At 42.6% G+C, this 16,344-nt stretch overlaps 1 protein-coding gene across 1 annotated transcript in view; it reads right to left on the reverse strand.

The window, feature by feature from the left end:
- Nucleotides 1-4,225: 4,225 nt before the first annotated feature.
- The window catches only part of LOC135506533 (polypeptide N-acetylgalactosaminyltransferase-like 6), a 264,906-nt gene continuing 252,787 nt past the window's right edge, over nt 4,226-16,344 (reverse strand). The window contains exons 9-13 of the mRNA XM_064925892.1: nt 14,833-14,940; nt 14,386-14,607; nt 8,928-9,044; nt 6,628-6,777; nt 4,226-5,209 (exon numbers count right to left, since the gene is read on the reverse strand). Coding sequence (XP_064781964.1) covers nt 5,036-5,209; nt 6,628-6,777; nt 8,928-9,044; nt 14,386-14,607; nt 14,833-14,940 — 771 coding nt within the window. The 3' untranslated portion in view covers nt 4,226-5,035. The remainder of the gene's footprint in view (nt 5,210-6,627; nt 6,778-8,927; nt 9,045-14,385; nt 14,608-14,832; nt 14,941-16,344) is intronic.

Below are 16,344 nucleotides of genomic sequence, written 5' to 3' on the forward strand. Positions count from 1 at the left end.
GTTAGCCAATCAGTGTTTCTCAACGAGTTCAAAGCACGTGACTGCATCCAACTGGTATTTATGACTTCACAACGGGCCAATTCTCAACTCCCACTTGGTTACAAACTCAGCATTAAGCATGGGGAAACGCATGTGCCAGCCAAGTATTTGATTGGGGTGGAGATCACAGAAATGGAGGTGTGTCTACAGAGACTTTGACTTCATTCCCTCATAATTCCTCCAGCTTTACACGTGAATAAACCATGAATAAGGTCGAGCGAACCCATCGGTTCCAAGTGTAAAACATATACTTTCCCGTTTTCCGATAAAAAATAACACCATTCTCCATGCACCATAATCTATAAATTGATCGGAGCTATTGATAATAACTAGGTAAATTGGTCATCTGCATGGAGAAGGGGATTGTAAATAATAATAGCAATTGTTTTATAAGATTTTTCCTTCTGATCACTGGAGATGAATGTGATACCAGTCATGGAAGCAAACTATAAAGCATATAAAGAAATTATAATTTGATGAACTCATAAGTCATATCCAGTGGTGACCCGTCATTCAGGGCTGGGGGGGCTAGGCCCCACCTGTTTTGAGACCCACATTTTTAGCAACCCCCCAAAATGTAAATGAACCCTTCCTGGGAGATATGGAGAGACCTACTCAGTCAGTCACTTGATAATATATTAATACTCTCACAAACTGTTGATTCGATAAGATAGATTCAAATTGTATGTTAAACATCGCAGCGTAGTTGAAAGATATGGCGTGTAGAAATCCGAAGAGGGTGGCCGGCAGAGGGGATGGGCTGAGGGGAATCAAGGGTTGGAATATAGAACTAGAGATGAGTGGGAGTGAAGTTACTGATTGAGGGGTGGGGACTTATAATATATATTTTTAAAGCATATCAGCATGACAGGCATTTCCACCCCTTTCCTACAGTGAAGTATAAAATGCTGTGACCTTATGCATAATTGTAATTGTATGGCCTTTTAACTTGCAGTGATGAAACTTGGAGACGCAAGCCAAATGGATACACTACTGCAGCATTTGATGACGCGGCAAAGCCTAACGACAGTCGTGCCAAATGAACCTTTGAGAAAGTTGTACAAATGAAATGTGTCTTCCACATTTAACCCAACTCCTCTGAATCAGAGAGGCGCCCTGGGGGGCTGGCTTAATCCACATCATCGGCACCCGGGGATCAGTAGGTTAACTGCCTTGCTCAGGGGCAGAATGACAGATTTTAACACCTTGTCAGCTCAGGGATTCGATCCACCAACCATACGGTTGGTTGCTGGCCAAATGCTCTAACCGCTAGGCTACCTCCCGGCACTCTCAAATGTTTTAGTTGTATGCCCCGACGCCTTTGACTGTTTCTTACTATTTCTATCATGTTAAATATGACTATTAATAGTATTAATATAAATATTATTAATATGATTAACTATTATTAATATCCCTATCAGCATCGACTGTCAGAAATAACGTATTTAACTGCCAGCGTATCATTGTTTGTTAACCTTCATTTGCTATGTCTGTAAAGCCTGTCACGAACGTGTGGTTGTTGCTGAGGATCACTAGTAATAATAGTTGATCATATTTAATGTGAAACAAAACTAAAATGAACATGTAGGTGGATTAAATCATCATGGAGCGGAGACCAAGCTGTAAGTTTGTAACAGTTGGAACCATCATCACATAATTCCATGCAAGAGCGGGCAATAGGCTAGGGTATACTATTGTACACTATTCTCCCTATTATTATTCTTTCTACACTAATCTTCCAACATTACCTTGGGTTGATGAACTGCATGTGGCACATTTCAGAATGAACGAAACCCTATTTTTCAATTATCCTTTAGTATTCATGAAAACGTCTCTAAACATGCATATTGTGAAACAACAGTGTTTTGAAATCTATGCACGGGTTCTCAAACTGAGATAAACATGCATATTGTGAAACAACAGTGTTTTGAAATCTATGCACGAGTTCTCAAACTGAGATAAATATGCATATGTTTTGATGGCTATCTTTCATTGATCTCCATTCTGAAAGCATTCTCCATAAGGCTACATTATAATATTGTGCAGATCAAAATCAAATGAAAAGTACACAGCATTTAAAGGACACCCCCAGAGGAAGTTTCCGCCACTAGTTCGATATAATTTCCTGTCCTAGAGATAAACATCAACAAATGGGGACTGACAACTTCGCCACAGATGGAAACCACTGGACTATCTTTGACCTTGCCATCTCCAAAGTTTTGACATTGTCCATAAATTGCGGCTGCGAATCCGCCATATAAATAGTTGAAGAATAAGATAAAAGATCCGAAAATATTGAACAATGTTTTTCTATATTGAACAAAAATATAAACGCAACTTGCAACAATTTCAAAGATTTTTCTGACTTACAGTTCATAGAAGGAAATCCATCAATTGAAATAAATTCATTAGGCTCTAATCTATGGATTTCACATGACTGGGTCGCAGCCATGAGTGGTTCTCGGAGGGCAGAGCCCCACCCAGGTTCACCCATTGGGGAGCCAGGCCCAGCCAATCAGAATGAGTTTTTACACAAGAAAGGGCTTTATTACAGACATAAATACCCCTCCCCCGAGAAGATCCAGCAGGGCAAGAAGACAGATGTGGAGGTCTTGGGCTGGCATGGTTACAAGTGGTCTGCGGTTGTGAGGCCAGTTGAATGTACTGCCAAATTCTCTAAAACAACGTTGGAGGTGGCTTATGTAGAGAAATGAACATTCAATTCTCTGGCAACAGCTCTGGTGGACATCCCTGCAGTCAGCATACCAATTCAACACTCCCTCAAAACTTGAGACATATTTCAGAGTGGCCTTTTCTTGTCCCCAGCACAAGGCGCACCTGTGTAATGATCATGCTGTTTAATCAGCTTCTTGATATGTGGTAGAGCAAAGCCAAGTCAGACGGTGCGCATGGTTCTCACAGGGGAAGTGAAATGATAGGCTACACGTAACTTTAAATTCCTTGAATAAACATTTTGCGGGTGCCTTTTCATATTCTGGATAGAAACGTTTCTAGCTAATGTTACACCAATCAAAGCAGTAGAGCATGTAGTGAAGCAAAACTTTAGTGGACAAAATCATTCATCTTGGCGCGACGGGGGGATGTCGCAATTATACCTGCCGGGGCGGCAGGGTAGCCTAGTGGTTAAAGCATTGGACTAGTAACCGGAAGGTTGCAAGTTCAAATCCCCAAGCTGACAAGGTACAAATCTGTCATTCTGCCCCCGAACAGGCAGCTAACCCAATGTTCCTAGGCCGTCATTGAAAATAAGAATTTGTTCTTAACTGACTTGCCTAGTAGAATAAAGGTAAAATTAAAAAATATATATATTTTAATACAGACCAGATTTTTTTTTAATGTACAAATTATCCAATGGATTATGATAATTTTCTAGTAGGAAAATTAGGTGCAAAAAAACATTTAATTTGCTCTTACATTAATTTGCTCCATGGCTCAGGCGGCCAAGTGGAACAAAGGCTGTCATCTCCGTGGCGAAGAGGAATAACATTGCAGCTGTTTCTGATTAATAAACAATGCCATGCTGGTGGGTGGTAACATTCAAATAAAACCCAGCGCTGAAACGAAAGGTAGGCTGAAAATAATCTGTATGTCATATCATAAGAAAAGACTGCATTCACATAGATTTGCACAAAGCGGGCAGTTTGGATTTGTCACTTCCAGCCCAAATATATCATACTATAACTAAAACGATGACTTATTGAATTAAATAGTCGGGAAACACAATGGGTAAGCTCTGGCCATAATCTTTTAGCTTGAAAAAGTGGATTTCTACTGGTGTGGGCGAATCAAGGGATTGATTAAGATGAACAAACAGGACAACTCCCTGATCAAATTGGTAGGCCACCCAGTGGGTGTGTTTTCTGGAACTTTATCAAAATGTATTCATTGTGCACAAGGGAGTCACACCCGCAAACCTTGTTACGCACGTGTATAGGGTAAGTCTGAATAACACATACTAAGAAGTGCTTAAATTGAAATGTGTAAAAAAGGCATACATTTCCTAAGGCTGAATCGTCCCATTAGTGCACATGTAGACGAGTTACGAAAACTCTTCAAAAGTGGGCACACAATCATCACTTTTGAATGAGCACCCGAATGCATAATCATAAGTCCATGGGCATCTTCTTGGCTGCTATCTACATGTAATATCATTGTGAGATGTGTCATCATATAAATGCTCACACGCCATACAATTGCAATATTTAATGTACTTTTTTCAAATTGTATTCATGTTTACTACATCATTTTCATTGGCTGAACTTCACAACTTCAAATCTTACAATCACGGGGACCAGAAATCTGAAAAACCCATTCAAGTATACACTTAATAAATTATTGTTCTTAAAAAAAAGACTAAATAAATTAATACAAAATAAATACTAATTAAATAATCATGGAAAATAAATAGCCTTACAAAAATGAGCAAATAATGTCATGAACCTCCGATATAGTACAAATCCACCATGCGATCTTGAGAGAGTGACAGTTGGAACATTCCTTTTTCAACCTGAAACAAACAAATACAGTCTACTAGACCTGCTGTGTTTGACCTTTGACCCATAGAGGACCTAGAGGACAGTGTTCTGGAGGTTTCTGTGTCCTCGACCAGCAAGGTGCCCCTGTGTGGCGGCTTAGCTTGGGTCTAGTCTAGTCTGGTTAGTTCTCTGAGAATAGGCGACCTTGAACGTCCCATCAGCCCATTGGGCAGAACCAGGCAGAATCCCAGAATCTCTATCAGCCAGGAAGGAGTCTTTATCCTCCATTTTGGATCTGATCCCATCGGGCAGAGGATCCGCAGACAGAACAGAAACATAGCCCCAGCCCCCCCCCACCCCCTTCTCTTCCACTTTGTAGCCCCCACGTTGATGAGCTGGGGGGTCTGGGAGACAGGACCGCTAGCTAACTGGCTGGCCACTTGCTGCTACAATGCACACGTTTGTTTAGTTTTTTTGTCGTGGGGGTTGGCGCCTGGTTCCTAGGAGCTGGCAGCCGCAGCGCTGTTGAATTTGTCCAGGACGGTGGCGTTGACTCTCTGGAACAGCCACTGCTGCGTCTCCGACCCAGGGTCGCATTTATTCATGAAAATCCTCTTATCACCGGGACTGCAGTCCATGCAACCGCTGCTCACCAGGTGGTACAGCAATTTATCCTGTATGTGTTGGCCCAGAGAGAGAGAGAGAGAGCGAGAGAGAGAGCGAGAGAGAGAGAGAGCAGGTGGAACAGAGAGAAGAGAGGGAGGAAAAGAAGGACAGAGATAAATTATTCAAATAAAATAGGGACAGGTAAGCCTGTGTCTGGTAGGCAGGCTGGTGTTTAATCCTGCTCTCTCATCTCTCACTCCCTTCAAACAGATTACAGACGAGGAGCTGAGCATCTGACTGCAACAAGGTATTTCCTACCTCCGTTGGGGGAGGAGTGAGGGGTCTGAATTTGGGAGGTAAACTAGGCTGAGAAATATGAGTTCAACACACAAGAGTTTTTAAACCCAGAGTTCCAACGGACCAGTACATTACTTTTCTGAATGTTTATTCTTTGGGTTCATCCTCCCTCGCGTGACAGAAAGGGAAAAGTAACACTCAGCTGCAAAAGAAAGAGGAATTGAAGGAAGTACGAATCACTGAAAACTGACAACACAAATTAAAAATACGTCCCTGGCTTCCAATAAAAGATTATCTATAGTTGATCGCAAACTCTTAAATATAACCAGTGATGGATTCAAACTGAAAAAGGATTCTCTGGGGAAGGATCAAGTTGTGGAGAAAGATGAGGAGGTGGAGAACGCCTCAGAGGTACTTGGCAGTCATTTTGTTCTGGTATCATGCCTTCCTGATTTTACAGTGTTCACACAGCCTCAAGCCCGCCTCAGCCCTTTAATAAGCAGCTATTGCATCTGTGTAGCCTGAGCTCAAGACCTGACTGTGTTGTCTTGCCACAGTAATGGAGGTGGCAAACAGATCTGGGACTCACGCTAGCATCTGTGCACCTCGAGTCATTCTAGGCAGAACCTTAAGAGAGATGGGACTGTAATGACATTCTGATTTTGCGCTGAGTAAACATGAATCTCTCCTCCTTAAACGATGTGGAGGAAATAGGAGTGGTGCGATGATAAAATAAGTCCCCTATTACTTTCCCCGTCCTGGAACGCAGCAGAAAAACACGGTGTACATCTTTTCTATTCTACTTTGATATTGTGTTGTGACTGAATACATCAGGCCTACTTTCCTTTACTACAGTGTTTACGTGGCTACACATGGACATTTCCCTGGTGTGTAGGACTGCTATCAACGCAATTGAGTTAGATTGCCTTGCTGTGGCAGTGGAATAACCACACAACTTATGTGTTTTAGCTACCGTCCTGTGGCTGTGGTGGTAATCTGAATGATGAGGTGTTTGATGTAGTGTTATAACAGTAATCATACGGTATGTAAGTTACCAGGCTTTCTGTTGACGATTGATTATTTAGTGATAATTTACGTTCCACATGGGATTTAAAGCCAAAACAGAAGTAAAGTAAGTGCCATACAGATACAATATAATCGTGTTCTATTTAATTTTGTTTAAAGTTACCTTCCTATAGCTCCAGTGCTGGTTGCCCTTCATGCCGTGGCAGTCGTACAGTGTGACAGGGGAACTCTGGGAGATGGAGTCAAAGCAGAACTTCCTGGTGTGGAGAGGATCCCCTGGCCTGATGTCCTCTCTCCAGCCAAATGTAAATATCTGAATACAAACAAGTACACAGGCACAACATGGTATCCAAGTTCCGTTATGAGATTCACAGTATGACTACCCTAAATGTCATTTTAGAGACGGATGAACATGAGGACAAGAATGCGGTGATGATCTGATTTAACAGTAAACAGCAGGAACATTAGTTGCATATGAAGCAATCGCCGGCTACAGTACCCTAAACTTGTTTTGTATTAAAGGAAAATGCCACCCAAACATGATCTTTTGGTATTTGTTTCATTAGTCCATTGTTGATATACTACTAATATGTTTTTCATGTCAGCAATCAAGTTTTCAACATATATAACTTTCAAAATACAGAAATAATGCCAGTATGATGCAAAATTATAATAAGTGCATCATATCAGCTGTATTGCTGTATTCTGAAAGTAGTATATCTTGATTGCTGAAAGGCAAAAACATTTTGGGACTATATCATGGGTGGAATTTTCCTTTTAGTGTAGTTCTGTGTATTTCGTATTTTATGGTTCTTTTGCGAGGCTGTTTTGCAGACAACACATGTTGGACTGACTGATTAACAGGCCAGACTCATGGAGGGGCCATTCCTGACTGACTGACTGATTAACAGGCCAGACTCATGGAGGGGTCACTCCTGACTGATACTGACTGACTGACTGATTAACAGGCCAGACTCATGGAGGGGTCACTCCTGACTGATACTGACTGACTGACTGATTAACAGGCCAGACTCATGGAGGGGCCATTCCTGACTGACTGATTAACAGGCCAGACTCATGGAGGGGTCACTCCTGACTGACTGACTGATTAACAGGCCAGACTCATGGAGGGGTCACTCCTGACTGATACTGACTGACTGACTGATTAACAGGCCAGACTCATGGAGGGGTCACTCCTGACTGATACTGACTTACTGACTGATTAACAGGCCAGACTCATGGAAGGGCCATTCCTGACTGACTGATTAACAGGCCAGACTCATGGAGGAGCCATTCCTGACTGACTGAATGATTAACAGGCCGGTGATGTGCTATAGTATAGACCACAGCCCCGCAATACAGTATAATATAGTATAGACGACACTGTACCATACAGTATAGTATAGACTACAGCCTACTATACAGTATAATATGGTATAGACTACACCATACTATACAGTATAGACTACACCTTACTATACAGTATTATATGGTATAGTCTACTCCCTACTATACAGTATAATATAGTACAGACTACACCATACTATACAGTATAGACTACACCTTACTATACAGTATTATATGGTATAGTCTACTCCCTACTATACAGTATAATATAGTATAAACTACACCCTACTTTACACGAAAATCAAGCATTTCACTACACTTGCATTAACATCTGCTAACCATGTGTATGTGACAAATAAAATTGGATTTGATTTAGTATAGACTACACACTAATATACAGTATAATATAGTATAGACTAAACATACACCCTACTACACAGTATAATATAGTATAGACAACACTGTACCATACAGCATAGTATAGACTACACCCTACTATACAGTATAACATAGTATAGACTACACCACGCTATACAGTATAATATAGTATAGACTACACCCTACTATACAGTATGATATAGTATAGACTACACCCTACTATGCAGTATAACATAGTATAGACTACACCCTACTATGCAGTATAATATAGTATAGACTACACTCTACTACACAGTATAATATGGTATAGACTACATCTACACCCTACTATACAGTATATTATAGTGTAGACTATACCCTACTAGTATAATATAATAGACTACACCCTACTATACAGTATAAAATAGTATAGAATAAACCCTACTATACAGTATAATATAATAGACTATACCCTACTATACAGAATAATATAGTATAGAATACACCCTAATATACAGTATAATATAGTATAGACTACACCTACACCCTACCATACAGAATAATATAGACTACACTCTACTATACAGTATAATATAGTATAGGCTACACCTACACCCTATTATACAGTATATTATAGTGTAGACTACACCCTACTATACAGTATAATATAGTATAGAATACACCCTACTATACAGTATAATGTAGTAGAGACGAACACCTACATCCTACTATACAGTACACGGCTCCGGTTGTACCTACCTGCTCGTGTGCCCAGGTGCGTTCAGCCCCCTCCTTCAGACAGGTGTCCAGTCGCAGCTCTGTCCCTGTGGGGCCGTGCTTGGAGTCTATACACAGACCTGATGCAGCGTTACGAATCTACAAGGACACAAAGAGAGAGAGGGCTCAGTTAAAACCAAACACACACACACACTTTGAAGGCTCCCAAAAACAGCGAAAGGGAGGCCTCGGTGAAGACTTGCACGCCCGCCCACCCGCCCGCACACACACACACACACACACACACACACACACACACACACACACACACACACACACACACACACGCAATATACATCTATAGATGGAGTATCTCATCCTGTGGTCTCTACGTCTTCTCTCTAATGCTCAAAGCTCTGATCAATGGACTCCAGTGTAGAGTGGAATCCATGGCAACCTTCCAAACACACTGTACACAGTAACTTAGTACAAGCAGCCAACTATTTATACACAGTATGTGGTTTTAAGTAACAGCGTATGATCTGACATGGTATCAAAGCTCTCACAGTTTGCTGACACGATCTACTCTCACCAGTGACTGTAAGAGATAAGCTAATTAGTTCCTGGAGCATCTTCCTCCCTCTAAACCGGAGTTAATAGGCGCCCCCTACTGTGAAAACTTTAAAAGTTTCAGAGTTACTTGGCTCTCAAACACATTTGGTTGACTGTGTCATTTGCCTAATTCTCTTTATAGCATTCAGGTGCGCTTGGCTCGTGTCACAGTATGGCTCAATAATGCATGAATCCAGTAGCACTGCATCTAAAGTAGTCTGGTCTCTGTCTGTCTCTGTGGTCCTCACTAACACATTCAGAGGAGAGAGAAAGGCGAGGGCAGAGGAGAGGACAAAGGAGGAGAGTGAGTTAGAGTGTGTGAGAGATAGACAGAGAGAGAGCGAGAGGAATGGTTGGAGAGAGGAGGTCCTACAGGGTCAGAGTGAGACACTGTATTTGACAGGAAGGAGACCAGGGATGGAATACTCAGAGGTGTTTTGCACAGGGTTGACACTCTTATAAAAATTGTTACCCCTGCTCGCCCCTAGATGGGGCCAAAGACATTAACTAGGGCTGTAGCAAACAATGGTGATTGTTTGACTGTTAGTGTGGAGAATGTTTGACAACAACGCTATGGCTGGCTCTGAAAATGTAGATTATAAAAATGTATACCAACTCAATGTCAGCTCTCCTCAATGTTGTGCATGTTTTTCTAATTTACATAGTACAGATTACGGCTTTTATTTTGGTCAGGAAAACCTGTGTTTCTTTTGTGGAGTTGAGATAAAAACTCTTGAGCTGTGAAAAATGGAGCAACAAAAACTAAACTAACGGAATGACAGATTTCTTGCCTCAGTGCTTTCTGCCTCTTTGGTTGCTCCTGCATCTAAACTAGAGAGGCCCTCCCCTTTTCCCATCATGAAGGAGGGAAATATTCAAGACAAGTGAACAACAACAGAAACATCCCCATTAGCTACAGGTCAGAAGTGACCAAATTTCTACATGCAGCCCCATCTCTGGAAGGTCACATCGTCACCCACACATAGTTCTACTCTGAGATAAGATGACTTATATTCTCTAGGATGCAGCCAATGAGAAAAGACAGGGAAACACAGTTTTCCTGACATAGACCTAATTAAATCGGACACTATTCCAAAAGGATGATACATACCAATAATAGAAATCTTTGTTGCAAAGTACTACAGTATTTTACATGGCAAACAATAATATGAGTTCAGTCCTTTAAATGCTGCAAACAAACTTGGCAATTATGTGCCTATCAGGCACCCGTGGAGCAGCATTATTGTGTAATGAAGCAAAAAGTTTTGCCAGATGTGCAGTTGGAAATGCAAAATACCCACCTGCATTGCAATTCAGAAACTTCAAATAATCAAAACTCCCTCAGCCTGCCGCCCGCATCGGCAAAGTGCATTTAACCACAGGGTCATTAGGAGTAAACTGCTGATCGCTCTGAAAGACCAATAATGGTGTGCGAATTGTACTGCATAATGGGCCTTCACTCTCCACTTTCCCCAAGCCTCATCTGTCTGAAATGGGCCCAGGAGCAAAACACAGTGCTTATCCCTGATGCCATGCCTATCAACATGCCAGCCCTGATCTGGAGACACAGTTAGAGCCGAATCAAAGGCCTGATGATTGCATCACTTGAAGTGATTTAGACCTATTGAAGGAGCCGTGGTGTGGAGTTGTGGGGAGGAAGGAAGATTGGATGGTGGGTAGGGGGTCAGATCGACAGCCCCCTATTTACCCAGTCTGCACAGCTCCAAGGCCGAGGTGTCGAGAAGGCTGACCCCCTGATCGCCATCTTCCAGAGATGTAGAGGAAGTTTAATCTGAGCTCTCTCTCCTCTATGTCTGTCTCACAATCTCACTCTCTCTTTGTCCCTCTGATCTTATCCCTTTCTCTCTCTCTCTGTCGGTCTACCCCCTCTCTCTTCTCTCTCCCTCTCCTCCCTTGCAATCTGGGCTTGAATACCCAATGAGAGATCTTTATAGTTCCATAGATCAGGTGTGGTGACAGCGGAGGGACAGGCGGGGTGAGAGCCAGGGAAGAGATGGCACATGAAGCTGTCAGCTAGATGATAAAATTACTACCATCCTCACCCGGGGGAGGGAAGAGGAGATATTTACCTACTGTATAAACATTTTCTCATCAAGAGATACACCGCTTCACTTCTTATTTACTATCCATTTTCACCTCTGGCTAATACGGAAGGGGTGGTTAATCAGTGGGGAAGGTAATATGCTGGGACTTGTGTTATGTTGTGTGTGTTTGTACAATTTGTGCTAATGGCCTTGTAGACGTGAACAGCGGAGAGTGGGAACGGTGGGTCACTGCAGAGATGGTCTTCCATTCTACCTATTATCATTAGTACACTGACCCAGCGGCCAGGACGTCAGAAAAATATAGAAAGTGAGTCGGTTAGGACATCTACTTTGTGCATGACACAAGTAATTATTCCAACAATTGTTTACAGACAGATTATTTCACTTATATTTCACTGTCTCACATTTCCAGTGGGTCAGAAGTTTACATACACTAAGTTGACTGTGCCTTTAAACAGCTTGGAAAATTCCAGAAAATTATGTCATGGCTTTAGAAGCTTCTGATAGACTAATTGACATAATTTGAGTCAATTGGAGGTGTCCTGTGGATGTATTTCAAGGCCTACCTTCACACCCAGTGCCGCTTTGCTTAACATCATGCCGCTCAGGAAGGAGAAGCGTTCTGTCTCCTAGAGATGAACATACTTTGGTTCGAAAAGTGCAAATCAATCCCAGAACAACAGCGAAGGACCCTGAGAAGATGCTGGAGGAAACAGGTACAAAAGTATCTATGTCCACAATAAAATTAGTCCTATATCGATATAACCTGAAAGGCCGCTCAGAAAGGAAGAAGCCACTGATCCAAAACTGCCATAAAAAAAGCCAGACTACAGTTTGCAACTGCACATGGGGACAAAGATTGTACTTTTTGGAGAAATGTCCTCTGGTCTGGTCTGATGAAACAAAAATAGAACAGTTTGGCCATAATGACCGTTGTTATGTTTGGAGGAAAAAGGGGGAGGCTTGCAAGCCGATGAACATCATCCCAACCGTGAAGCACGGGGGTGGCAGCATCATGTTGTGGGGTGCTTTGCTGCAAGATGGACTGGTGCACTTCACAAAATAGATGGCATCATGAGGATAGACAATTATGTTGATATATTGAAGCAACATCTCAAGACATCAGTCAGGAAGTTAAAGCTTGGTCGCAAATGGGTCTTCCAAATGGACAATGACCCCAAGCATACTTCCAAAGTTGTGGCAAAATGGCTTGATGACAACAAAGTCAAGGTATTGGAGTGGCCATCACAAGCCCTGACCTCAATCCCAAAGAAAAATTGTCGGCAGAACTGAAAAAGCGTGTGCAAGCAAGGAGACCTACAAACCTGACTCCGTTACACCAGCTCTGTCAGGAGAAATCTGCCAAAATTCACCAAATTTATTGTGGGAAGCTTGTGGAAGGCTACCCGAAACGTTTGACCCAAGTAAAACAATTTAAAGGCAATGCGACCAAATACTAAATGAGTGTGTAAACTTCTGACCCACTGGGAATGTAATGAAAGGGATAAAAGCTGAAATAAATCATTCTCTCTACTATAATTCTGACATTTCACATTCTTAAAATAAAGTGGTGATCCTAAATGACCTAAGACAGGGAATTATTATTGAGTTTAAATGTCAGGAATTGTGAAAAACGGGAGTTTAAATGTATTTGGCTAACGTGTATGTAAACTTCCGACTTCAACTGTAAATGGTAAACGGAGCATACGAGTGTGGATTCCAGCTCCTGCATTTATGGGTATGATTGCCTGAGGCTAGACCCCATCCTCACAGAGCGCAGATTGAGTGAGATTGTGTGTGTGTGTGCCAGAGAACAGATAGAGTGAGATTGTGTGTGTGTGCCAGAGAACAGATAGAGTGAGATTGTGTGTGTGTGCCAGAGAACAGATAGAGTGAGATTGTGTGTGTGTGCCAGAGAACAGATAGAGTGAGATTGTGTGTGTGTGCCAGAAAACAGATAGAGTGAGATTGTGTGTGTGTGCCAGAGAACAGATAGAGTGAGATAGTAATAAAATGCCAAGGCCATCTCCAGCCCCATCCCTTCACAGGTAACACAGAGAGGCATTATATATATCTCAGAATACGATGCAGCAAACTGCATGTCATGTTTATGGACAATGTAAAGTCAAGTCTGCTACTTATGGTTTCTGGGGGTAGTGAAGCAGACAGTCCAGCTGTGTCCATTTTGTGACACTGTCTACTCTAAAACATTTCATTAGCAGGCTGCTGGCTGCTTGTCCCATATGAGAAACGCATTACGTTTCAGCGAGCACCAGACATTCATAAATCAATGAACATGGAAGAGTCCCAAATGGCCCCCTATTCCCTATATAGTGCACTATTTTGAGCCATGATCAAAAGCAATGCACTATAAAGGGAATAGGGTGCCATTTGGGATACAGCTCTGGTGGAATAATAGCCTTCCGTGACACACCTGTGGAGGCATTCAGGGACTGTCTCTTAGCTGATGTATTGGTGTCTGGAAATAGATTCATTCATTACAATACCAGCTAAAAATACGCAAGAAACCAAATCAGCCTGTGATTTGCTCAGACTTAGCTGTTATTGGTGGCATGTATTATTTGTATCAATGCCTCAGTAAGTGACCTCGAAAACATGACCTGACGTTTCATTTTGGATTCTAAGGTATATATCGTTTTATATGCCTTTGTATGCTTTTCTGTTCGTGTGTGTGTGTACCGGCTCCTTCGAGTGTGTCAATCCGTTCTGTAGGTGCGTTAGCTCTATCCGTGTGAGTACGCGCTCTTGTATGTGTGTGTGAATGTGTGGTGGTGGTTCTGTGTGTATTCCTAACTTCCTACCTCTCCCCAGGCGGCAGGCAGTGGCTCCACAGCAGGGTAGTACTTGGCCAGGTCCCAGGCCACAGCGTTCATGTACCATTTGAAGTCTTTACACTTGAGGTGTCTTCTCAGCTCCTTCTGGGCTGTCAGGTCCCCGGTGGACAGGTGGCGGTACTCTGGACGACGCTGGTAGATGAACTCTGTGTACTCATCCATCCATGTCTCAGCCACCCTCTTCAGGTTCTGAGATACGGGAGAGAGAGAGATGGGGTAAGGAGATGGACTGTCTGTGTGTTTAGCTTATCACAGCACAGGTCACAGTGCGCTGAGTTAGTCAAACCTCATCTTAAATCAGATAGTTAAACTGAGGATGTAGGTCCAGCCATCTATCAGCCATGTGCAACCAGTCAAAATGGCCGCCATAACCAGTTGATGGAAGCAGTGTATTGACTGGTCAGTCTAACTTACTCTGGCTAGGCTTGTTCCAGATGGCACTTTGTAGGGGACGTATTTCCTGTAGATATGTCCTACTCGGGAGCATGGTACGTCGTACATACTGCCCCCACACATCCATACCTGAATGGAGATGGAACACAAATAATGCCTCAGTACATTACTTCAAAAGCTTCCTGTCAGCCTGCTAGCTATGTGTTCTAAGCAAGGCCGCAAAACCTTTGTAACTTAACCAACCGTGTGTTATAAGTAGGGTTGCAAAATTTCAGGAAAACTTAATACATTTTCTGGTTTTCCAGAATACCTGGTTGGATGATTCTGGATTTCCGGCTTATTCCCTCCTGATTCTGGGATTTCGGGAGAAATCAGAACATTTATTGAATGTTCCCGGAATTTTTCAAGCCTAGTTGTAAGCACTGAAGTCAAGAATGAAAAGACAAAAGCACATTTTGTTTTTACCTATTGTTCCAGAAAATAATCTTTCAATTTTAAAGCCCTGAGTTATTGTGGACTGAGTTCAGAGTGAGGATATTGTTGTTGAAATGGTTGTGTAGATGGGTTTGTGTTCTGTTTGTTGCAAGACCCTAACAGACAACCTATTGTCCCTCTGTCCACACTTGAAGTGGATTCCCACCTTCTCTGCTTGGCATTATAAGCCTCTTTGAGCGGAGGGACTGAAAGGAATCCTATTTCCCGAGCACTCTGCTCGATACCCCTCTTTTCCTGCATCAAAGGAAGAGCTAGAAAGAAGAGGAAGGAAGAGGTCAGGTAGTGCTACTCTGAACCCCTTCAGTCTGCTATCCTCTCCCTTGCTCTCTCTTCCTCCCTATGCCTCTCTTTATCTCTTCATGTCCCACCATTCTTTCTCATTACTCTCCCCTCTTTCCCTCCCTCTCTCACCCCTCCTTCTTTCAAACTTGGCAGCTTGATTAGAATTAAAGTGGTCATGCTGACTGTTTGGAAAGGATGCTGGGACATTTCACCTCTCCTCCGCTTCTCCTCCTCTCTCCCGCGGTGTGTGTGAGCGCTCCACCTCTCTCCCGCGGTGTGTGTGAGTGCTCCACCTCTCTCCCGCGGTGTGTGTGAGTGTGCCACCTCTCTCCCTGCTCTGCCATATCAAAACGAGGCAGGGTGCTTTCCTGTGGAGCCTCAGGTTAATGGTCAAGCTGGCTTTACAGGCTCCATTGACATGTGGAGAGATTCCTCCAGTCTTCAGAAAATGGCCTCCTCAGAGGACAAGTGTAGATGTTCATTAACCTCTCATATCAGCAGAAATACGAGGGGTTTATGAATGACTCCTATGCGTTCATGAGTAACAATTTGTTTTAGCGAGGTAAAATTTGAGGTGAAATTCCCCGAGATGCTTTGATGATATCTGTTCAATGTGAGAAACAACCAGTGTCAATATATTCTCAGTCTAACAGCTATCATATGGAGGCTAACTGTCAGACATCCATACTCCGTGACAGTAGAGGAGAGTGGGGTAAGTTGAGCCAAAGGGGTCAGTTGAGCCACCCTTGTTTCTAG

The sequence above is a fragment of the Oncorhynchus masou genome, chromosome 20 (genome assembly GCF_036934945.1).
Source record: "Oncorhynchus masou masou isolate Uvic2021 chromosome 20, UVic_Omas_1.1, whole genome shotgun sequence".
NCBI lineage: Eukaryota > Metazoa > Chordata > Actinopteri > Salmoniformes > Salmonidae > Oncorhynchus > Oncorhynchus masou.